The sequence below is a fragment of the Rhinolophus sinicus genome, chromosome 17 (genome assembly GCF_057876585.1).
Source record: "Rhinolophus sinicus isolate RSI-liver-muscle chromosome 17, RSI-T2T, whole genome shotgun sequence".
Classification (NCBI taxonomy): domain Eukaryota; kingdom Metazoa; phylum Chordata; class Mammalia; order Chiroptera; family Rhinolophidae; genus Rhinolophus; species Rhinolophus sinicus.
This window is the reverse complement of record NC_142517.1, coordinates 156,173,711-156,199,905: the sequence shown is the minus strand read 5'-3', so window position 1 is coordinate 156,199,905 and position 26,195 is coordinate 156,173,711. Positions and strand designations below refer to the sequence as shown.

At 35.8% G+C, this 26,195-nt stretch overlaps 1 protein-coding gene across 4 annotated transcripts in view; it reads left to right on the top strand.

Moving 5' to 3' along the window:
- LOC109445183 (sodium channel protein type 1 subunit alpha) overlaps window positions 1-23,910 on the top strand; it is a 111,764-nt gene extending 87,854 nt beyond the window's left edge. For 3 of the 4 annotated variants that reach the window (XM_074337350.2, XM_074337346.2, XM_074337314.2), the window contains exons 22-27: window positions 6,662-6,943; window positions 9,353-9,406; window positions 10,981-11,118; window positions 13,072-13,176; window positions 14,767-15,037; window positions 20,648-23,910. In XM_074337350.2, coding sequence (XP_074193451.1) covers window positions 6,662-6,943; window positions 9,353-9,406; window positions 10,981-11,118; window positions 13,072-13,176; window positions 14,767-15,037; window positions 20,648-21,825 — 2,028 coding nt within the window. In that variant the 3' untranslated portion in view covers window positions 21,826-23,910. The remainder of the gene's footprint in view (window positions 1-6,661; window positions 6,944-9,352; window positions 9,407-10,980; window positions 11,119-13,071; window positions 13,177-14,766; window positions 15,038-20,647) is intronic. The other variant, XM_074337357.2, reaches the window with a different exon arrangement.
- Window positions 23,911-26,195: the final 2,285 nt, after the last annotated feature.

Genomic DNA, 26,195 nt, shown 5'->3' with positions numbered 1-26,195 from the left:
CAAAACAAAGATGCTGAATTAAATATGATTCCAATAGAAAAAAACATTGCTCTTTTGCTGCCTAAGGTTAATTTATGTTTATAGAAATTAACCTGTATTATAGGCTTCCATTTGCATTTTCTAAGTTGTCGATAGCCTTATGTGTTCTTCTGAAATAAAACTCATTACAAATGTCACTTTTTAAGAACATAAGACTTGTCTTCATTGTTCCTAACATATATAAAGACAAACTTTTTTATCATTAGAAACAATTTAACACAATGTAATATGGTCTTATTTCTCACAGAGATTCATATATTTTTACTAGAATATTAAAGGAAATTCTCTCCAAGGTATGTGAAAATTAAGTTTAATTTCCAATTAAAAGGTCACTTTCTATTGTTTCAGACTGGCAGGTTCAGTTCTGGGGAAAAATATTATTTTTATTATTTTTATACATTCTACTTGAAAACACGTCAGCTGAATCAAAGTATAGTAGTCCCCCCTTATCCAAGGTTTCACTTTAAATAGTTTCAGTTACCCACAGTCAACCATGGTCCGAAAATATTAGATGAAAATTTCCAGAAATAAACAATTCGTAAGTTTAAATTGCGTGCCTTTGTGAGTAGGGTGATAAAATCTCACACCATCCCTCTCTGTGGCCCCCAGGTCATGAATCACTGAATAGTCAGATAGTCTCTTAGTAACCATCTTGGTTACTAGATTGACTGTCGTAGTATCATAGTGCTTTTGTTCAAGTAACGCTTATTTTATTTAATTATGGCCCCAAAGTACAAGAGTAGTGACGCTGGCAATTTGGATATGCCAAAGAGAAGCCGTAAAGTGCTTCCTTTAAGTGAAAAGATGAGAACAGTACAATAAGGTATTTTTAGGAGACAGAGAAAGACCACATTTACATAACTTTTATTACAGTATTTTGTTATAATTGTTCTATTTTACTATTAGTTATTGTTGTTAATCTCTCCCTGTGCCTAATTTATAAATTAAACTTTATCATAGGTATGCATGTATAGGAAAGAGCATAGTATATATAGGATTAGGTGCTATCCACAGTTGCAGGCATCCACTGGGGGTCTTGGAATGTATCTCTGGCAGATAAGACTACTGTAAGACATTTTTAAAGTCTCTTAAAATTGGAACAATGCTAAGCATTTGAAGTTGTTGTAAAGATTTCAAAATTGACTGTGAATAAAATGGCTAGGTACTCCTGTATTTAACACTTTATTTTCACAACAATATTAGCTCTGTGTTTGCACTTTTAATTGTTACAGAAAAAACTTTAAGTATTGATCAATAATGCTCTTATATTATAAGAAGACTTAAATTTTTGAAACTTGCAGCTTTAAGGACATAAACTTCTTATAAATGCTGATAGATCAACTAATCATTTAAATTAACAGATTTATGAATATGGTTTTTTGCCTCATAATGATAGCATATACACAACCCTAAAAGAGCTGATCATTTTAATGTGTATTTGGCATTGTAGAGACAAAATAACCTGATTATTGATTCTATTTTTTTGTGTTTCTAGTGTCTGTATTTTTTGACTTTGTGAAAAATATAATCATGGATGATGGTGAGGATATAATGATGATTATAATTGGAAAGTGAAATTGGAATATATTCAGAAACTCTCATTTTATTCTTTTCCTTAGCAGCATAAAATCTCAATAGCTGTATAAAAGCATAAATCAGGCATTCATTTTATTTTTGTTGTTTTGTCACGTTTTCAAAGCATGTGCTTTTATGCAACATTACGTAATAAAGCATGCTGTACAATGCTTGATAGGAAGTTAGAAAGTAATAAACAAATTATCATCACGTTACACTTTATGTTTTGCATGTTTTATGCACATTCTGGCTGAGAGCTTTTAAACATTTATTGTATTTCAAATTTCCAGTCCAAATTTTTCAACTTGTAAAATTGAACTGAGTGAATTGATGTCGTGACATTCTAGAGTGAAATAAAATTTGTACTTAAATTTGTATTTTTAGTTTCCTAATCTAGGAAATTATAAAGACCTTCTTTTTCAAAAGAACTCAAGTCTTGATTGATAGGGAAACAGACAGAGAGCATCATATACAAAAAGTAACACCAAATGTTCTGTCATATCAGATTTCTAACTAATAACAAATTATATATTTCTATTTTATATAGGATAATCTTGCTCCAACTTGGATGAGGTGGAGCGCTGGTTCCTCCCCTCAGCCCTTTATTATGGGTACTGTATTACCCCTTTTGCTACCTTTCATCCTTTCACTGTGACTTGTGTAGTGGGATGAGGGAGGGGTTGGGAAGGGTACCATTGCACCACAGTAAGGAAAATACAGTATTTACATTCTAATCCCCTATTTTCAACTGTCTTGAATTTTCATTTGAGAAAAAAAAAAAAAAAACTTTTGTGAATTTACTCTTGTGGATTTGAACCCCAACTGTTGATGTCTATTAAGTTTCACTGAATATGATTTAGTTATGTGTATATTGATTTATCTATTGACCGGGAGATTGACTGATTGGTGATGGTGCAGGAACCTTGCTTTAGAATGATTGGGTGACAATTTTAACTTGTCAAGTTGATAATGCTGTTTGAAGCATAAAACCCTTGTCATTTTCTACATTGGTCTGGGTCCTAAAAACTGCCAATGAAATACCAGCAGTAGATTCTTTGCCTTGTTGACTTATGTGAGCAGATGCTAGGGTGCGATACTTCTGGTTTCATAAGACTGGTATTGACTGTGCGACCATTTTCATTTTTTATTAAGTGTAAGTTCATAGGAGTTATTATCAAAATGTAACATGGCAAAAATATATTAAGAACAAGTTGAGTGAGCATGTATGATTAATGTTTAAATGGGAAAAAGTTAATATAAAATGACTCATTTGAATTATGCAGACTAGAACACCCACACAGAAATAAAACAAAAACAGCCTATCATGTGTATTAAGATAGAATTTAATACATAAACCCACTTCTTAGAATAAGTCACCCCCAACTAACTTCTTAGGATCATAGAAGATATCAATCATAGCGGAAACATAAATAAAAATAAATCTATATTTTAACTTTTTCTTGAAGTTTGGGAATAATGTGCAAGAAGGAGAATTTTTATTTTTGAGAAATATAAAAGTTGGAATCTTTATTTGGATAATTGGTGTATCATATCTTTCAAAAATAATTACCTTAATTAAACACCACAACATAAATGTAGTCATTGGATTCTAAAAAGACTCTGTTACTCTTCTCCATACTTAATAATGTGACTTATACGACCAACTTTTGATGGTTATTCAGATAGTTTTTCTATATTTTGATTCAAGAAACATTAGAATCCATGAGTAGTACTGACTGAAGTTCAGACAATTCGATCGGACAAGAGGCTATTTCTGCATGTATCAAAATCTGTCACATTAATTTGCATATTTAATTGTTGATTCCTCATTTTGTATTGATTTAATCAAAAATACAGATAATGAACCAGAAACATAAAGAGTTTCTATAAGAGTGAGCTGTGCTAGAACAGAGAAATTCTATTTGATGATAGTTTATAAAACGTTTGTGAGAAGAAGCAACCTCTAATATTTATTCATTAAGGTAGTTCCTTTCTTAGACATCTCCTTTTATGCAGCCTGAGACCTCAATCTGTTCTTTCCAATTTATTCAGGCCAGTCTGCCTTGTGGGAACCAATTACTGCAGTTCCCTGGAGGCTGATAAGAGTTAATACACTTTCCTCTGTGCTGAACCAAGGAATAGCTGGAGGCTCTTGGGAAAAGATAGTCCTTTCCCTTTTCCTTCATTGCCTAATTTAATAAAATTTTAAATGTGAATGGACCTTTGTGTAGTTAATTCCCTAATACTATGTGGAATGTTTTCCAAAATATAGTTCTTTTATCTTCATAAAAATAACCTTTTCATATTCCGAAAGGCACTGCTGCAGAGCAGTTGCATAATGAATTCTATAGGGTTAATTTTAATGCTTAACAAATCCCCTTTTTCAAAGGAAACCGCTCAGACGTATTAGCTAACCCCAAATTTTTGGTTTTGTCCAGCTCTTTATTATTATTCCATATCTAGAAACAACATTTTAAAATTATTCTTCAATCAATAAATGCTAAGCTAATCTTTGCTTCATTCATTCATTCAATGGACCATTTTTGTACTCCTCTACTCAAAGTATTCTGTTGTATTCCTATATTCATAGCACTCAAAGCCATGGAGAATTCACGAATATACTTTTGCATCTTAAATTTAAATTTAAAAAAAACCTGTCATCTTTGAGGATTATAGGAATTCAATTGACTCTAAATACAGAGTAATACGAGTACCAGATAAGTGTGAATAACTCTGAGTGAACTTGAGTGGAAAGCATACTAGATACTACTTCTAGTCTACTTTCTGAACTTAACCTGTCTCAGCCTCATTCTTCTTATTTGCCAACTGAGAACACAATACTAAATTATCTCTACAGTTCTGACCAGCACTGGAATTCTGATTCTTGAATTCAAAAGAGGAAACATTCATCTTTATTTTAGAGGCTAAACTGAGGAGGGGGTGAAGTTAGACTCCATGAAAAAAAGTGCTGCTTGAACTAAAGCTTGTGAGAACAAAGAACAAAGGGAAATATTGGACAGGAATTACAAAGGAACTGGCTTGTCAATTCTAGGGTAATTATATTAACACACGGTAATTATATTAGTTGGGTTGGCATGAAGGCTAGGTGGCTAAGGAAGTTAAAACTAGAAATGTTGATTGTGGATTGATTTGAATATCAAGCTAAGGAAAATATTTGATAATGACTGGTGGCCAGTAAATAATTTTAAAGTGAGACTTGGGGAAGATTAATTCATCTTGTATGGATCAAAGTAAGGAGAAAGAAGGCTCTAAGGATAGTGCAAGTATGAACTAACAGAGGCCAGAACAAGGATGGCAAAAATGAAAATGGAAAAGAAGTAACAAAGGAGACAAAGGTTTTAAAGAAAAAAGTGTGAGACCTACAGATCCATGTGAAAAGAAATTCAAGAAATAGATATAGGTAACCAGTGTTCTGGTCAAGCTCCAAATTGGTTGTCGGTAAAAATATGCATTTTGACATATAGTCTGTTACACACAACAGAAATACCTTTTTTATTTGGATGGTAGGTAAGATATTCAGAAAGTAAGGGAAATAAAAAATAACTTGATTTCAGCTTTCAAATTTTGAATCCAAGAGAAATCTTACGGGTATCCACACATTTAAAAATGAAGTATAAAATAAATATTTCTTCAATCAAGTGTATAATATAGACAACCAAGTAGGGTAAGGTAAGGCGTCATGTGTCAGCTTCATAGGCTACATAGACCACATCATCTGACTCTGCCTGGATAACTCAACCAGCTTAATTTTTGCATGCTCATTTCCCCACCTTGTCATTAGTGGTTTTATCATTTCCACTGGCCCACTTATCACACTGTATTGTAACCCCAGAAGGCCCACAGTTCTTTGCAGATGTTAAGTAGTCCTTGGAAGCATATGGAATTAATTCACTCATGTATTTGTTTTTCTCAGACAGGCAGTCAAAACATTTTGTTCTAAAAATACACTGCCATCAAATGGCAGATGAAAGATATTTTGATGCCTATTGTCTCCTTTGGATCAGAATGACAAGAGGTACATAGGTAGAATTAACTTAGCTACGTGTTAACATCAAGTCTGAGGCATCATATGCCACTTATGAGCATTTTAGGACCGGTCTTATCTTCCATCTTAGATATTCATGTGCGGCTCCAATGGGAACTGTGGAGGAGGAAATAAGGACAGCCATCCCTACAAATATGTTGCCAAATATGAAAACTCAGATTTTTAATTTATGATCCAGAAATAAAGATGGGGGGTGGGAAACATACTTCTATGGAAAAAGAGCGGGTAATTATTTAGCACAGACCTTGGTGTAATCACATCAGATTTGGGCATCCCTCCTTTCCTTACTTTCCAAAGAAACTGATTTCTATTATGTTTCATTTAAAATAAGTTTATTGAATTAAACTCAGTAAATGAAACAACTGACATGACTGGAGCTTGAAATAAACGATGTGATGATTTAATGAAATACATAATGCTAAATTGTCTTGCTTCTTATGCAAAAATTATTAGTCATAGTAATGCATGAATAATTAAGGACAAAATTATATTAGGTATTTAACAATATTTTTATATTTATATATCTTAGTTTTTAGTTTATTAAAATATATTGGTCAAATCAATTCATAGAATATTTTAGTTTTGTTCATTATTAACAGATTGCCTTTTTTCAATGAGTTAGTCTGTTATAAAATTTCCTACTTCTTTTTTTTTTTATAAACAACATATATTCCGACTTTCTCTGGCAGCAAATTTCTCTGGTTTTCCTTTTCCTTTAACTTTGGAGTACTTAACTCTCTCTATTTTTAAACTTTTTTTTTTTTTTGGTTTCTATGTCATATTGTCTATATTTGTTTCCCTAAATGTACTGCTTAAGAAAGAATAGATTACATTTTAAGATTTTTTAATTTGCTTTAAAATATCATAGTATACAAATCTTGATAGTAAAGAAATTAGACAGACTAAAGATTACTAGGGGAATGTCTCATATTATTTAACAACAAGAATTCTGACTTTTCTTTTTTTCCATTTGTGTATTAGGTGGTTGTGAATGCCCTTTTAGGAGCAATTCCATCCATCATGAATGTGCTTCTGGTTTGTCTTATATTCTGGCTAATTTTCAGCATCATGGGCGTAAATTTGTTTGCTGGCAAATTCTACCACTGTATTAACACCACAACTGGTGATATATTTGAAATCAGCGAAGTGAATAATCATACTGATTGCCTAAATCTAATAGAAAGAAATGAAACTGCCCGATGGAAAAATGTGAAAGTAAACTTTGATAATGTAGGATTTGGGTATCTCTCTTTGCTTCAAGTTGTAAGTGAACACTCTTTTCTCTGAAATTTGTTTACTGTTTGGAATAATAACAAAGTAATGACATATATCCATTATTTAGTTATTAAGAAGAAAGTTTATAACATATTTGTTTTTCCTAATTTTGATTTATTGTTACCACTTTACCAGCCCAAGTGGATGGAAACTTCAGTTTATTTAAGCAGTGCAGACAGTTGAGAGTGTCCAGGAATTTCAGTTCTTTCTCCAGGGCTTTTTCTCTTCATATTGCTTTCTCTTCCATATGAAAAAATTGATTAATGCATCATAAGTTTTTTTTTTCTATTGCAATTGAAAAGCTTGTTTCACTGATAGATCATACCGCATCACACCACAAAGCACACAGACTTAACACACCTGATTGGATAACAACAAATTGGAAGGAATTAACTGCTACTGAGTTGTGTCATTTGGACTGAAGATTGGGGAATGCTGTTCAGGTTTTAGGATCAGATGCTCATAGAGATAGGAAGTAATACTGGGTAATGCCTGGACACAGAAATGAAACACAAGTAGCTGCTGTCTTATTCCAAATGACCTCTTAGTACAATTACTTACGTTTGTTTTATCTAAATAGTCATGTTTTCACTCCTGGGTCTCCAAGACTTATTTACACAAAAAACAAATAGTTCACAATTTATAAAAATGTAAAAGATAGCAGCCCTGTAAACATCTTCATATGATGCTAAGTTTAGCTGCAGTTGCATCACAACAAAGCAGTGAATAAAAACAGTCCAGATTGTTCAAAAACCTTTATAAAAATGTTGCTCGATCTTGGGTGCTGAAACTCTGCTTTAAAAAAAAGAAACTATGTTAGTTCTTCTCTTGTGGTTCTACAGAGTTCTCAGGGCAAAAATCTATTTCTTTTCACCAAGGTTATGATTTCAGTTGTGCAACCAGGAGACTAAACAAGCAAACAAACCTACACTGGTCAAAACCCTCTTGCATCTCTTTCAGAGGTGTCTGTACTATTACCCCTTTGCACGTTCTTCCCACCTTCTTGTTGGAATTTCTTATTACTCTTCTGGATGTTTCAGAGTTACTTTGAATGCTCATTCAATTAAATAGGGATTTTAAAAATCTGGCAAGTATGATTTCTTTAAATATTATAGTAGACACATGATGATATTTCCTTGGCCACTTATCCTAATCTTAACTAATAACTACACTTGTAAATATCACTAAAGCATATCACCTCCTCCATAAAATTGAGAAAAGAAAATTTCCAGGAATTCCTTAAAATATTAAACAATTCTAAAAATATATCTGAAGGATCCTGCACACATCCATTAAATAAATTCCGCTACTAAAGAAACTAAAGTACTGCTTTATACTTGGCTTTATACAGAATCACTTCTCTGTTAATTAGTAACCATTAAAATGGTTCCTTGAATCACCTTTCTCTGTTTCTGTACCTAGCGTGTAATGGACTTACTCTGTCATTGACCTCAGTCATTGACACATTCATCCTTTACCTCTTTGATACACAAATAACTTCTATTTTCTAGCTAAGAATCATTACTTTTTCTTCACTGCCATCATGCCCACCCTTACTTGGCTTTCTTCCCAGGACATCCACCACTTCACAAGTGTTAGTGTTATAAATGTGTGTGTGTGTGTGTGTGTGTGTGTGTGTGTGTGTGTTGGGATATAGATTTTGAAAGCTTTGCTAAACTTGCTCCCTAATTAAGGAAGAACCCTCTAAGGCCCATAGGACTCAATTCATGTCCTATGACAAATAACAAATTACTATAAGGTCCTTAGTGAAACTGTGAATGCCAAGTGTCTGCTGTACTATTTTCCACTTTTCTTTCCCATATTAACTCACTCTTATCAAAAATTACAGAGAAGGGTAGAATATAGGATTTCTGGATTTTATGCTTCAAAATTCTTAAAAGAATACTTGTAATGCCAGCTTTGTGTATAATTTTATGATCCTTAGAGTGTTACAACCAAGAGAAATCTTAAACTTTCAGTCACTTTGATCACCTTGTAGACAGAATTCAGCAGATGATCATTGGATCTAAGTTATAATTGTTTTGTTGCTACAGACATTGCCAAATGTGTTGGCATTTGTAAAACTTTCTGAACATATTCTGTATTTTGACAGCACTTTAAATTGAATGGTTTCATTAACTCTGAAAAATTGAGAAGTATTTATGAGTTGATTATCAAGCAGGAGGATATAGCAAATAACCATTTTGTTCATTATGTGTTCTAGAAATGAAAAGTGTTACTATGATAGTGTGTTGGTCCAAAATCCACGTAAAATTTGTTTTGAAAAGTCTTGAAAATGTTCCTTTTTAAAAAATATATAAGTAAGACTATTTATTATGCATCAGATATATTCATATTTTTTACTCCAAATTAAAGCACACATGTCCTTTTTAATAGGCCACATTTAAGGGATGGATGGATATAATGTATGCAGCAGTTGATTCCAGAAATGTAAGTATTTCCTACATCCTATCTTTTTATAATATTGGTTAGATGCTAAAATTAATTCAACAGAGCATAGCAGCTAAATGAAATGATTCTGTGATGATTTTTTAAAAACAAAGGAAAAATATGACTCAAATTAATATTCAATTATACCACTGTTTATTGGAAAGATCTTACGAAGATAAATCATGACAAATTATTTTGAAAGTCAAACTAAAGTAACATATTCATATATTTAATAAATAACAAATATCCATCTATTAAATATTTTCTGTTTCCTTTTTAGTCTAATAATTACATAACCAGTAATAATTTTGGTGTGCAAGGGCAAATGTGAAAAAATACATGATTACCATCAGTATTGGAAATGTATAGTTAATTTCCATATTAGACAGTATGGAAAGTTAGGGATGTTGCCCAGGCAGCCTTAGGTTTCTAAAACAGTCCATTTCAAATTCATTATGTTATTTAATCTTAGCATCCATAAATTTACTGAAGCCTTTACCAATGCTGTTATCACTTCTATAGCCAACAGTTTCCTTTAAGTTTATATCACCAAAGTTAAGACCTACTTTATATATCTCTTTCAAGAGCCTCTTTTCAGGCTTCAAGAAGAGAACTGAAATCCATGTTCATTCCAACTCTGCTCCTCAAAACGTTGTAAAACTTAGTATTTTCTATCAGCCTTCCTCTTTCCATTCTGAAGCCCAATCTGTTTAGTCTATCATCATAAAAAATAAGCTCTTTCCTTGTAATCTTTAAACTGACCTGATACAGCTCACTTTTCTCTTTCTTGACATGGACTTCCCGTCAGTGACTTTAGTTTTATGTTGAGTACCTTCCTGATACGCTCCAGCATTGTTTTACTTCCCTTGGTTAATTATTATTTTGTCTTTTGTGTTTGGTTGGTCTTTAACTCTTTTGTCTTTAGAAGGAAATAAATCTATTAGGAAACTATCTATAATGATTCCATTACCCCTTTACTAAGTGGTAAATGATAGTTCAATGCTAATTTACTCTATATTTAATCTATAGATTAAATTCTCAATTGAAGATTTATAAGATGGAGTGTCCAGTTATGTCTACGCAATCTGGAAAATTCATTAAGTGTTATGATGTTAAATATATGAATGATCTTTATGAATGATTAGAAACATCTATATAAATGATTCAACTCCTGTTTGCTGAATAATTCATACAGGCACAAATGGTTGCTTCTAAATAGTCTATACTCATTTACTGTAGTAAACATTTTTCACTAATAATTTTTAAATTATTAAAATTCAATACCTTACAAATTTACAAAGTTTCACACGCCACTGTCCAAATATCAAGATATTAGTTATTTTATAGTTATAAAAATAGATTATACAGTGTCCTAATAACAATATTTTTCACATGAAAACATCCATAAGGGCTATGTTCAGAGATTTTTTTTTTTAGAGGTAGCTGATTGAGAGGAAAAAAAGGAAAGTACTGCTTAAGTATTATTAGGAATTTTCTATTTTCAAGAAAAAGCTTCAATGACTTCCAGCATTAAAATGTATTGTGATATTTTACAAAATATTCTCCTTTGGTAGGTGGAACTCCAGCCTAAGTATGAGGAAAATTTGTACATGTATCTTTACTTTGTTATTTTCATCATCTTTGGGTCCTTCTTCACCTTGAACCTGTTTATCGGTGTCATCATAGATAATTTCAACCAGCAAAAAAAGAAGATAAGTATTTCTAATATTTTCTCTCCCACTAAGATCACAAAATTATTTGAAGTGTTCTTGCTACCAAATGGTGCTTTAATTCAGACATCAAATGGGTGTATATATTAACTCTCTTTTTTCATCCTCCCACTCTGCTATCCACTGCCCATCTCTTTCAGAGTATGGAAAGCCAAGAATGATTGTGCTGCATATTTCTTTGCATAGGCTCACAGAACCTCCCTCCCCTCTGCCATGTTTTTTTAAGCAGTGACCACATTTTCTACCTTTTGAAAGAAAATAATTAGAAAAGGACTAGAGAAGGACCCAGGCACATGCGCCTTTCCCAAAGTCAACTTTTGTCCCTACAACTCCTTCCTGAAAATAAATCTTCAGTTAAAACCCTTAGAATATTTGCAATAAATTAATCATGAGTTGTAAACTTCTCTAGTGTTTCTTTTCACATTTTTTTTTTACTTCATTGTTTCCTTTTATATATTTTCACTTCATCCGCCCTGATATCTAATTGTAAACTATCAATTCCAGTCTTGAATTAAGCAGCTCTTTATTTTATTATCATTTGTAAAGCCCATTTTATCATTCCAAATATATGCATTATATATATACATTATAGAAATATATACTTATGGAAAATATGGAAAAGTAAAAAAATACTACTTGGGAGAAACCACTATTCACATTCTATGTTTTTCCATTCAGACATCCTCTAAATATATTCTTCTTGTTGAAATTATTTTATCTATAATTATAAATTCTCTTTTTGACTTAACATAAGTATTTTCCCATTTTCTTAAATCTTCATATATACATTATCGTAATCTACTTAACCATTTCCCAATGGATTGATGTTTTAGGTTGTTTCTAATCTTTAATGATTTAAATTTGCCCTTTCAAAAGTCCTTGTGCCAAAAAAAAAATAAAAGACAGAGAGTTGTTAATTATTTCCTTAAGATAAATTCCCAAAGTGAGTATTTTGCTTCCCCAAAATAATATCCCCACTCATACTGCCAGTAACAGTGTATGGATGTGCCCAGTCACTGCTGCTTCACTGGCATCGAACATCCGCTGTTTTTAATACTTGATATTTGATAAATTACATTTGCATTTACTTTTAAGTTTTATGTCTTTTACTGGTAGGTTTGAACATGTTTTCAAGTGTTTTTTTGCGGTTTTTATTTCTTACTTTGTGTACTGCTCCTTCATCTGATTTGCTCAGTGTGTTTTCTTATTACGTACTGAGTACTTTCACTCATTGTATGAGACTCTTTCACTACAGAACATTCCTGTCCCTATCCCCTTTTGTTATTATTATTGATATTATTCTGTAGTCAATATCAGGATACTCTGTTTCATTTATTAGCCTCAGTTCTGATCCTCTGAACTATCATATACTTGCTATATCATATACCTGCCATATTTGTGATACCTGACTTATTCCCTTGCTATTTTACCAACTCGTCCAATTTTCTTCCCATCTTTTTGCACCAATTCTTGGCAGAGTGAAAGCGGCTTTTTATGAGTATTCTAGGCTATCTTGCAATATACAGACTTTAACTCTTTGCTACATGTGACTAAAACCTATCATTGTCTTTAACTTTTAAAAGGCAGTATGTATAGTGTAAGGAATCAAGTATTTCGTGTCTCAGTGAACCAGATTTTACCACTCAGTGAGTCTTGAGTAAAATATTCAACTTCTCAGTTTCTGGGTTTTTTCTCTGTAAAATAATAATGAAAATAATAAAGTCAATTACGTATAATTGTGAGAATTAAATAAGATTGTATGACCTAAAAAGTACTTTTAATTTTTCAAATTTAAAATTCCAGGCATAATTATTCTAACTGGGTGAATTTTGCATTTACTTTCTTAACTGTACCTTTCCTATTTTAAGTTAAGCATTGAAAAATTTTGTGCAAAGGGACATACTTTTAACTAGTTTTGATTTTTCTTTTCTATACTTTGGAGGCCAAGACATCTTTATGACAGAAGAACAGAAGAAATACTATAATGCAATGAAAAAATTAGGATCGAAAAAGCCACAAAAGCCTATACCTCGACCAGGAGTAAGAAACACCAAATGATATGGGAAAAATATATACAAAAACAAAAACTTACGTGGGTATTCTTACAGAAGAGATAGCAGCAAACATTTGCAGCAGCAAAGATTTCTTCCACTTTTAGAGTATCATTAATTCATATCTTTTCATGGTAATGGTAAAAATTATATAAAAAGAGAGAGACCAAGAAAAAAGTAGAACAGAAAATGCACCCTTGATTTCAAGGGATTGAGAATTCTACATCTAGAATCCAAACTAAATGGCTAAGGACCCATAGGTAATGTGATATGCACAAGAAAAAGTTGATCATATAATTCAAAAGTAGTTACTAAATAATGTCAGGGAGAGGAGTACACTTTGGATGGAGTTAAAATACATGCCAGCTTTCTGCTAGATTATCAAGTTGATGAAATCTTGAGTGAAATAACACCTTACTTCCATTTTATTTTTCATTGAAGGTACTGAGTGTTTGGAGGAGGAAAGAATTCTAGTATCTACTATTCATGTATATGACTGTAAAGGTTAGAAATTACTAATGCCTACAGAAGTCAGAGTCAGTAAATATAATTCATGATAACAAATAATACTCTCATGTTTCCATGATGAACCAACCAAACAACTACTGTGAAACGGAGAAGCCTCATCCCACACTGTACTGGTTTTTATGCTGATGCTATGTGAAGTTAAAATAATTCCTGGGATGCATTGGGGAACAAAATACTAGTGAACATTCATATTATGCTAGCCAACAGTTACCTTCTTGAGAATGATAAGTAAAACATATTTTCCCTTATTAAGCCTTAATAGTGGAAGTAGAAACGAGTCAGCTATATGTAGGAAAATGTGAGATAGAAGATATCCTCAGAGTTCCCCATTGGCCTAGGGAAGTGAGACAGGCCATGGCCTGCAGTGACTGACAATGGCAGAACTGGGGAGCAGAACCACGGATCAGTGACAAGGGATATGAATTTTTGACATCAAATCATACGTAATGTCATTCTGGTCTGATTACCCGTGTGTAGGCTCAATCAACATTCTGTGTCTGACAATGTCAGCAAAGACTGTTTGATGCAAGTATATCAATACTGCCATTCATGAGCTTTAAATACTAATGTTATAGGTGTGTGCTGGAAATCCCAAGTTCCCTTTAACAGTTCTATGAAAATAAGACAATGGAATGCTAATAGATACTGCATTTTGAAATAGCGGCATGGGCCACCTGATTGTCAGATATTCTGGTAAAACAAAATGAAGCAGGCTTCTTAACTTCTCATAATCTTAACTCATAATCTCATAATGTTAATATGCATTTTGTGTCTCTGAGAGAAGCGTATTAGTGTACAATGTTTCTTATCAGAAACCTCCTTCGGCAAGGGATTCTTCTGTGGAATAAACAAACATAAGTAGTAAATAGCAATTTAGATAACTAAATTTAAAAAATTAATGTGCTATAAATCATCTTTTACAAAATTCAGGGTGAGTGATTACTATGTACAATACTAGAAAGTCAATTAATGCAGAAAGTACTTACATAGATGTTTACTGTGTACAGGAAAACTCTTCTCTGTTGCTAAAAGCATTTCTCTTTCTCTACAGAATAAATTTCAAGGAATGGTCTTTGACTTTGTAACCAGACAAGTTTTTGACATAAGCATCATGATTCTCATCTGTCTCAACATGGTCACGATGATGGTAGAAACAGATGATCAGAGTGATTATGTAACTAGCATTTTATCACGAATAAACCTGGTGTTCATTGTGCTGTTCACTGGAGAGTGTGTGCTGAAGCTCATCTCCCTCCGTCATTACTACTTTACCATAGGCTGGAATATTTTTGATTTTGTAGTTGTCATTCTCTCCATCGTAGGTAAGAAATATTTTAAGTCTCTTAAGTTCAGCTCAATAAAAGTAAATGTTGGAACAATAAAATTTAGAGATCATCCCATCACTCAGAGATAACCACTGTGAAAATGTTAATGTATTTTATCCAGGTGTGTTTGTTTTTCTTATAAAATGAGACTTCTGCTATATATACAGCATTGTATCCTATTCCATCCATTTTAGACATTAGGTGTATTATTATTTCAATACAGTAAAGTTTCATTCATTTGAATTAGAAATGTGCTATTAACTAAGACAAAAATGTTTTTGACAGGTTGAGATGGAATAGCCTATACAATATTTAGTTGTCTTTGTTAAGAAGAGGACTAGAAATTTAGTCTGGTACTTAGGAAATACATTGCACCAGAGAAATGGACATAAAGTCATCAGCATGTAAATAGGATTGAAAAGTCGATGGCAAGATAAAGAAAAATATGGAGTGGCATGAGAATAAAGAACAATGTTAGCAAATACAGATGGTAGGTCTTTTAAGGGTATGGGGTAGAAATTTTCTAGATCACCTTGAAATCAGTTTACAGTAACAATGCACAAGGCAAGTGAGGTGGCATGGGATATTGTTTCATCAGCCATGTACTTCAAAGCCTAAAATGTACAACAAGCACATGAGCAATAGCTCATCTCATTAAAGATACGACTCTAACTCCAGTGAAGTAAAAAAGACTGTCTGTGGACCTGAAGTATTCATTCTTTCCTAAACCAGATAATATGATTGGGTCAATATTTCACCATCTCATATGGGGCACTCTGTTGGGAAGATTTTCTTTAAAAAAAAACACACAAAAAAGACTTATTAAAATTAGCTGACATACAGTCATATAGTTATATATGTCATACTGTTATATATGTCACAGTGTATGTCATAATATTACATAGTTTCAGGTATACACCATATTCAACATTTATATACCTAAAGAAGTAATCACAGTGATAAATCCAGCAACTATCTGACATTGTATCACGCTATCACAATATTATTGACTATGCTGTACATTGCATCCCATGACACGTTACATCCCCAAGACTTACTTGTTTTATACTTTGAAATTTGGACCACTTATTACCCTTCACCTTCCCCTTCTTTTTAATTTTTCAATTACAGTTGACATTCAATATTATTTTATATTAATTTCAGGTGTACAGCACAGTGGTTAGACATTTACATAATTTAAGAAGTGATTCCCTTGACTAGTATCCAGCTGACATCATACATAGTTATTACAATATTATTAACTATATTCCTTATGCTATACCCTACATCCCCATGACTACTGTGTAACAACCCATTCTTACTCCTTAATCCCTTCCCCTTTTTCACCTACCTCCTCAACCACACTCCCATATGGCAACAATCAAAATGTTCTCTGTATCTATGAATGTGTTTCTGTTTTGTTTGTTTCTTTATTGTGTTCTTTAGATTCCACATATAAGTGAAATCACATTGCATCTGTCTTTGTCTGACATATTTCACTCAGGACTTACATCCTCTAAGTCCATGTATGCTGCCACAGATGACAAGAACCCATTCCCTTCTATGGCCGTGCAATATTCCATTGTATATATGTACCACCTCCTCTTTAGCCATTCATCCATTGACAGACACCCAGGCTGCTTCCACACCTTGGCCTTTGTAAACAATGCAGCAATGAATATTTGGATGCACATGTCCCTTCAAAGTAGTGTTTTGGGTTACTTAGAGTAACTACCCAGAAGTGGGATTGCTGGGTCTTTCTTTGTCTCTTGTTATAGTCTTTGTTATAAAGTCTATTTTTTCTGGTATAAGTATTAGTACCACAAATGTTGTTCTTTTTTTTTCTCATTTTCATGAAACATCTTTTTCCCATCCATTTACTTTTAGTCTATGTGTGTCTTTCGATCTGAAGTGAGTCTCTTGTATGCAGCATATGTAAGGGTCTCATTTTCTTATCCATTTAGCTACCCTGTGTCTTTTGATTGGAGCATTTAATTAATTTACATTTAAAGTAATTGTTGATAGAGGTGTAGTTATAGCCATTTTATTCTTCATGTTTTTTATCCTTTTTGTCTCATCTTAAAGAAGGCCCTCTAAGATTTCTTGTAATACTGGTTTGGTGGTGATGAACTCCTTTGTTTTTTTCTTGTCTGGGAAGCTCTTTATCTGTCCTTCAATTCTAAATGATAGCATTCCTGAGTAGAGTAATATTGATTGTAGGTCCTTGCTTTTCATCACTTTGAATATTTTTTACCAATCCCTTATGGCCTGAAAGGTTTCTATTGAAAAATCAGCTGACAGTCTTATGGGAGCTCCTTTACAGGTAACACTGCTTTTCTCTTGCTACCTTTAAGATTCTCTCTTTGTCTTTAACCTTGGTATTTTAATTTTGGTGTTTCTTGGTGTGGGCCTCTTTGGTTTCTTCTTGTTTAGTCTCTGTGCGCTTGCTGGACTTATATGTTTATTTCCTTCACCAGGGAAGTTTTCATCATTATTTCTTCAAATAGGTTGTCAATTCCTTGCCCTCTCTCTTGATTCCTTCTGGTATCCCTATGATGCAAATGTTGGTACATTTCATGTTGTCCCAGAGGCCCCTTAAACTACCCTCATTTGTTTATATTATCTTTTTCTTTTTGCTGCTCTGATTGGGTGTTTTCTTCTGCCTCATTTTCTAAATTGCTGGTTTGAGCCTTTCTTTCATCTAATCTACTGTTGATTGCCTCTAATGTATACTTCATTTCAGTTACTGTATTCTTTATTTCTCCCTGGTTATTTTTTATATTTCTATATCCATTTTTATGTTTCTTATGTCTTCGTTGAAGTTCTCACTGAGATCATTGAGCGTCTTTATAATCAGTGTTTTGAACTCTTCGTCTGGTAGATTGCTTGTCTTCATATTTTTTAGTTCTTTTTCTGGGGATTTGTTTCTGTTCTTTCATTTAGGACATTTCTTTGTCTCCCCATTTTGGCTGCCTCTCTGCGTTTGCTTCTATGTATTAGGTTAAGTTACTGTATCTCCCAGTCTTAGTAGAGTAACCTTATGTAGTAGATGTCTTGTAAGGCCCAGTGGCACAGTCTCCCTGGTCACCTGAGCCAGGTGCTCCAGGTGTGTCCCTTGCATTGGTTGTGTGTGCCTTCCTGTTGTAGTTGAGCCTTGATTGCAGTTGGCACATCAGTGGGAGGGATTGACCCTCCAGCTGATTGGTTGTGAGGAGTAGCTGTGACTACAGTGGAGGAGCTGTTGTGCAGGGGCTGACCCTATGGCACAGGATTCACTTTAGCAGGGCTCTGATGCCTACACTCTATATCCTTTGGGTGTGTCAGTTTTGGAGGTAGTTGGCTGGTGCTCTTGTGTGGTCTGAAGCTGGCTACCAGGTGTGTTGATTACAGGACCACTTGGGAGGGCCTCTGGTGCAGGCCAAGTTCAGCCACTGCCTGTGCCCTGCCTGGGGCCACTTGGTATGAGCTATAAAGTGATCTGAAGATGGTTGCCACTGTTCTGGGCTTGGAGGTGCCAGGAAGAAGCTAAAATGTGAACCGAGGCTCGCTGCCACTAGTACAATTTTGGGCTGCTTTATAAGAAGTATGGCACAGGCCAAGACCAGATCTGCTTGTCTGAGGTTAGCTGAATCTTTAATATATTTTTAGGAAAGTCTGAAGCATAGGCCAAGACATGCTTCATGGAAAAGCCACTAGAAGTAGTTTGGGTGGGCCAAGGTATCGGGGAATCACCTGATCGGGGTGAACGGTGTTGTCCAGGTTGATGGAGACTCAGATATGGTGTTCACCTATGTCTGCACTCTGGGTGAGGGTAGGGCTCAACAAAGAAACAATGGCTTCCACCATCTCCTCCATCTGGGAGAAAGCTCCACCTCCAGCTCTCGTCCTGAAGCCAAACAACTTAGTTCCTCCCTGTATGTCCCTGGTGCCTGACAATGCCTGCTGCCCCAGCTCTGGAGCTCAGAGTGAGTGAGTCCATCAGTCAGTAAGTTTGTGCATGGTTTCTTTAAGAGGAGCACCTAGGACTCCAACATCTCAGGCTCACTCAGTGACAATCTCTACTGGTTTTCACAGCCAGAAGTTATGGGGACTTCTCAGCACTGGAACTCTGGGTTGGAGAGCCTGGTGTGGGTCTGGGACCCTTTGTTCCAAAAGGGACCTCTGCAGCCAAGATATCCCTCCCAATTTTTAGTGGTCACACACAGGTGTGGGACCAGCCCATTCCACATCTCTGCCCCTACTACCAGGCTCTAGGTGGCTTCTTCTGTATGTCGTTAGTTGAAGGGCTTTGGTTCAGCTGATTTAGGGTGATTCTCAATGATGGTTGTTCTATAGTTTAGCTATAATTTTAATGTGGTCATGAGGAGGCAAGCACAGCATTTACCTATTCCTCCATCTTGGAAATCCCATTTGGGCAGATTTTTCATGTCATTCCCCCCTCTGAAGAAGTTGGTCATATATCCAACTTATATGTTGTATGTGGCCTTTGATTCATATACTAACCCGTAGTGTAATCAGTTGTCATTTATGGATAGGATACTAAAGTTATATTCTCTCCTCTCCTCTCTCTCTCTCAATCTCTCTCTCTCTCTCTCTCTCTCTCTCTGACATACACACACACACACACACACACACTTATGTAAGCCAACTATTTACCCATTACAGAATTAGACAGTGTAGCTCAAAGTCACTTGATTTCTTTAATTCCTTTTCAGTACAATTATTATTTCATAATTTAAAAGACAAATGCAGAAAGAAACTTAAAAGTAGAAGGCTGAGAGACCAAAGTGAGACACAGGAGACCAAAAAAAGCACCAGCATTGGATCCTTTTAGGGATGCACCAGAGCATATATAAATATATAAGAATATTATAGAGGAAGCATAGGAAAGCATCAAGTTTATGGAGAGATGAAAATAGCATCAAAAACTACAGATACTTTTAAATGGATATGGATAAGGACTGAAATTGGATATGTGATTTGGCAATTTCAGAAAAAAATTTTAAGTAAACTAAAAATAGTCTATAAACACTCCTCAACGGCAAAAGGTACTGTAAAATCCTTATTGAACTGAATATTGTCTTAGTTCAGACTTCCATAACAAATTACCATAGAATAGGTAGCTTTAACAACAGAAATTTATTTGTTTTAAATTCTGGAGGCTACAAGTCCAAGATAAAGCATAGTGGGTTTCTAATGAGAGCTCTCTTCCTGGCTTGTAAAAGATCACCTTCTCACTTTGTCCTCACATGGCTTGGGAAGGGATAGGAGATAGAGAGAGACAGTAAGCTCTCTAGTGTCTCTTCTTATAAGGAAACTAATCCCACCATGAGAGCCCCACCCATATGACCTCATCTAAATCTAATTATCTCCAAAAGGTTCTATACAAATACTATCACATTGGGGGTTAGGACTTTAACATACAGATTTGGGAAGTACAAAATTCAGTCCATAGCAAATATTAAGTTAATTTAATATTTAACATAAATAAATATAGCATATTTATGTCAAATTTAAGATTATGTAACTGCCTTGACAGAAATTTAGCTATTATTTTAATTGATAAGTTCTTCACTGTTTTGCATTCTCATTTTTTTTTATCCACAGGCATGTTTCTGGCTGAGCTGATAGAAAAATATTTTGTGTCCCCTACCTTGTTCCGAGTGATCCGTCTGGCCAGGATTGGCCGAATCCTACGTCTGATCAAAGGAGCCAAGGGGATCCGCACGCTGCTCTTTGCGCTGATGATGTCCCTTCCTGCGTTGTTTAACATCGGCCTCCTGCTCTTCCTGGTCATGTTCATCTACGCCATCTTTGGAATGTCCAACTTTGCCTATGTTAAGAGGGAAGTCGGAATTGATGACATGTTCAACTTTGAAACCTTTGGCAACAGCATGATCTGCCTGTTCCAGATTACCACCTCTGCTGGCTGGGATGGTTTGTTGGCACCTATTCTCAACAGTGGACCTCCTGACTGCGACCCTGAGAAAGATCATCCTGGAAGCTCAGTTAAAGGAGACTGTGGGAACCCATCTGTCGGGATTTTCTTTTTTGTCAGTTACATCATCATATCATTTCTGGTTGTGGTGAACATGTACATCGCCGTCATCCTGGAGAACTTCAGTGTTGCTACTGAAGAAAGTGCAGAGCCCCTGAGTGAGGATGACTTTGAAATGTTCTACGAGGTTTGGGAGAAGTTTGATCCCGATGCCACCCAGTTCATGGAATTTGAAAAACTATCTCAGTTTGCAGCTGCTCTTGAACCCCCTCTCAATTTGCCACAACCTAACAAACTCCAGCTCATTGCCATGGATTTGCCCATGGTCAGTGGTGACCGGATCCACTGTCTTGACATCCTATTTGCTTTTACCAAGCGAGTTCTGGGGGAGAGTGGAGAGATGGATGCTCTCCGAATACAGATGGAAGAGCGATTCATGGCTTCCAATCCATCAAAGGTCTCCTATCAGCCAATTACTACGACTTTAAAACGAAAACAAGAGGAGGTGTCCGCTGTTATTATTCAGCGTGCTTATAGGCGCCACCTCTTAAAACGAACTTTGAAACAAGCTTCATTTACATATAATAAAAATAAAATCAAAAGTGGGGCTAATCTTCTTGTAAAAGAAGACATGATAATTGACAGAATAAATGAAAACTCCATTACAGAAAAAACTGATCTGACCATGTCTACAGCAGCTTGTCCACCGTCATATGATCGGGTAACAAAGCCAATTGTGGAAAAACATGAGCAAGAAGGTAAAGACGAAAAAGGCAAAGGGAAATAAATGAAAACAAATAAAAATAATTGGGTAACTTAATTGTTTACAGCCTGTGAAGGTGATGTATTTTTGTCAACAGGACTCCTTTAGGAGGTCAATGCCAAACTGACTGTTTTTACACAAATCTACTTAAGGTCAGTGCCTACAATAAGACAGTGACCCCTTGTCAGAAAACTTTGACTGTGTAAAGGGGAGATGACCTTGACAGGAGGTTACTGTTTTCACTACCAGCTGACACTGCTGAAGACGAGACGCAATGGCTACTCAGAATGTAGGGACCAGTTCAAAGGGGTGTAAACCTATAATTGGGGGTTGTTTAACATGAAACACTTTAGTATAGTAATTGTATCCACTCTTTGCATTTCAACTGCCACATTTGTCACATTTTTACAAAATCTGTTAGTGGATTCATCTTTTTTTTTTTAAATCCATGTGTTGTTTATTATATGTGACTATTTTTGTAAACAGGGTTTCTGCTTGGAAATAGACTAAAGGACCTCTTTAACAGGTATGCCATGGGGGTAATGGCAATCACGTGGCCCTCCCATCTGCACAAAGTGGTTTGCATGAGGGCATGCTGCACTTAGAGATCATGCATGAAAAAAGTCACAAGGAAAACAATAAGTTCTTAAATTCCATCCATATTTCTGGGAGCGATAATTAGGTGATAATTGGAGGTGCTTTGCTCATCTTGTTTTGTCAAATCTAGTCCCTAGACCATGTGGATCATTTTTGGGGGGTACGCCATTAAATCTTAGCAGGTGCAAACTTCATTCAAATGTCTGAAGTCATAAATGTTATGTTTCTGTTTATTGTATTAAAAAACTGAATAATGAGCATTGCTTCCCCCTTGAAGACCGATTTGACCAAAAGAACCCTTTATAAATTTCTGCTTAATCCTGCCCTTTGTTTAGCCATCTTCAGCTCAGCAAGGTCAACACTGTATATGTTAATGAAATGCTATTTATTATGTAAATAGTCATTTTACCCTGTGGTGCACGTTTGAGCAAACAAATAATGACCTAAGCACAGTATTTATTGCATCAAATATGTACCACAAGAAATGTAGAGTGCAAGCTTTACACAGGTAATATAATGTATTCTGTACCATTATAGATAGTTTGGATGCTATCAATGCATGTTTATATTACCAAGCTGCTGTATCTGGTTTCTCCCACTGCTCAGAATCTCATTTATGAGAAACCATATGTCAGTGGTAAAGTCAAGGAAATTGTTCAACAGGCTTCATTTCTTTAAGCCATTAAGCAATAGTTTGCAGCACTTTAATAGCTTTTTGGTTATTTTTAAACTTTAAATGGATAACATATGGTGTATAGCCAGAGTGTACAGACATGTTAAAAAAAAAAAACTGCTTAACCTGTTAAAAATGTGTTTAGTATTTTATAAGTAAATATAAATACTGTAAAAAAAAAAGTCATTTTATTTTATTTTTCAGCATTATGTACATAAATATGAAGAGGAAATTATCTTCAGGTTGATATCACAATCACTTTTCTTACTTTCTGTCCATAGTACATTTTCATGAAAAAAAAATTTGCTAAATAAGAAATGAAAACAAGACTGGGTAGTTGTAGATTTCTGCTTTTTTATTACTTCTGCTAATTTTAGATTATTTCATAATTTTAAGGGATAAAATATGTTCACCACTCAAATCCAAGTTATGCTTTACAATTGGAAAGGGTATAAATTTTTTTTTTTTTTTTTACATTTTTAATAGTGCCTGCATTAACTGGTTGAAGACAATGTTTAGTTTTCATGTGTGTCCTTTTTTTTAACTTCTCCTTATATTTTCATTTATTTGGAGTTATGCTGCTCTAGGTTGCTCTATATATGATGTGGGTTTCACTTTTTTTTTTTCCACAAGAAGAGCGTAGTGAACTTATATAGTCAATTACATCAGGACATTTTGTGTTTCTTACAGAAGCAAACCATAGGCTCCTCTTTTTCTTAAAACTACTTAGATAAATTGTATTTGTGAACTGCATGTTGGAAAATGCTACTATTACCCTAAATGATGCTAACCAACATTAAAAATGTGCAAAACTAATAAAGATTACATTTTTTATTGTATTGTTTGCCGAGTTACTTTTTGTTAAAAGTATTTTATGGACATCATAGGAATGGCGGCAACGGGGTGGTCTTATTGAGTTCTCCTCCAGACTTACCACAAATTGAACATCTATAACCTATCAAAGGACTTTCTGCTCATCACACAGAACTCATAAGAGACCCCTATGAGGATTACTTGAAGGTGGGTGTGGGGACAGAGCCCCAGAAAGTAGTTTACAGGCTCTCGGCCTCACGTGGAAAGGTGCTGGCTCGGGTAGTGGATGGCTGTCGGCTGTGGCTGATTGGCCGTTGGCTGTGGCCGGTTAGCCGATTGGCCGCTGGTATAACTGCTGCGGCTACGGAGGAGAGCCGAGGAGAGCGGAGGAGAGCAGAGGAACAGAGTGGAGGAGAGTTGTCGGTCGGTCGGTTGGCAGAAAGGCGGACGGCAGGTCGCGCGTCCGGTGGGCCCAGCCTCCAGTGAGACTATAGTGGTATGACTCCCCTACCTATGGCTCCGTGGGTGTTCTTTTTTGGCCTCACCATATCCTGCGTTCTTGTGTGGGGAGCAGCAGCAGAGACCCCGCAGGCCGCCCCGCATGACAGTGGGCAAACAGGGCGAGCAGGGGAAAAGAGAAGGGAGTGGTGTGGAGACGTGGCCATATCTACGGCTGCCGGGATGCGAGGGCCTCAAGTCACAGAACAGAGATCACAAGAGCCAGGAGGTGGGCTCTTTCACTGCGTCCCACAGCTGATTTCTCCTGCCAAGAGAGCAGCATATCCAGCATTTGAGGCAGTAACCTCGGCTGAGGTCTCCAGCTGGGCCCTAGGTCAGACAAAAAAGACAAAAGGCAAACTCCATACCTGGGCCCCTCTCCCCACTCTCCCACACCAATCCTATCCCTGCCTTTCCAGAGTCTCAAGCTGGTCCCTGAACTGAAGAGTAGTGTCAGATTTTAGAGGAGCTGTAATGCTCAGGACCTAGAAAAAGCCACTTCATAGCTGGGACGTAGGGAAGAGGCTGGGAAGAGTGTGACACTACTGGGCTGGGAGACAGAAGAAACCTCCCTTCCCAACCCCCACCTTTTCTGAGCTACAGCTCAGGACAATTACAGCTACAGAGACACATGCAGAGGTCAACAGCAGGTGGCAGAGGCAGCTCTGGGCTTTCAGCAGCTCAGAAATCTCACGCCCCCCACAGCCCCCCAATGGAAGAAGTGCCCTAAGACTCAGGAGACCTGGACACAGGAAATAAGCCCTCCTCCCAGTGGCTGGCTGTGGTGCTCTCAGACTGTGTTACGTGCAGGCAAGAACAGAAACAGCACTGACTCTGTAAAAACTACCATCTACACCCCATAGTCCCACTCATCTAGAACTGCAGTGCCAGGGTCACTCTGGACGCCAGGTGGCCAGCTCTGCCTGCACAAGACGCAGAGGAGTCTTTGTACAGCAGAGAACAACCTGGAGATTGTTTGTTGGGCTTAAGCCAAGACTGGTGCTTTTTTTCCTTTTTTTTTTTTTATATTTTTGGTCATTTTGCCTGTGTTGAGTGTGGGTTATCAGTTGTTTTACCTGTGAGTATATCTGGTCTTTTCTTTGGTGGTGTTGTTGCTGTTGTGCTTGCTGATTTGTTTTGTTCTGAAATTGCCATACACCAGGACCCAGCCCAAAAGACACAAGATTCAACATACCCAGAGACCAACTCCAGACTAAACCAGAGTATTGCCAGGTTTGACTTACAAGTGACACACCCAGAGGGAATTCTCTACAGGCACAGGAACCCACAGGGGCCAAGCCTCATCTGAGCGTTCAACCCTCACGCAGCAGATCATCCACTGTGGGTAGAGCCAAGTCTCACAACTAGTCAGCCTAGGAGTCAGTCCCATCTACTGACAAGCCAAAAGCAATTAAAGCTCAACTTTAACAGGAGAATGCATACAACACAAGCATCACCTCTGGAGCACATGCACAGGAGAATAGGGAAGTGGTGAAAGTCAAATATAAAGGACACATACTACATAAGACCACCCAGCAAAGACCGAGAACCCTAAGGGATCTACCTAATACATCGAAGCAAACACAAAGAGTCAGCCAGAATGGGGAAACAAAAAAACATGTCCCAAATGAAAGAACAGAAGTAGCCTCCAGAATTGGAACCAAATGAAATAGAAGTAACCAACCTATCAGAGACAGAGTTCAGAACACTGATGATAAGAATGTTTAAGAAGCTTAGTGACGACATAAAGAAGGATAGAGAAATCATAAAGAACAACCAGTTAGAACTAAAGAATACAATAACTAAAATAAAG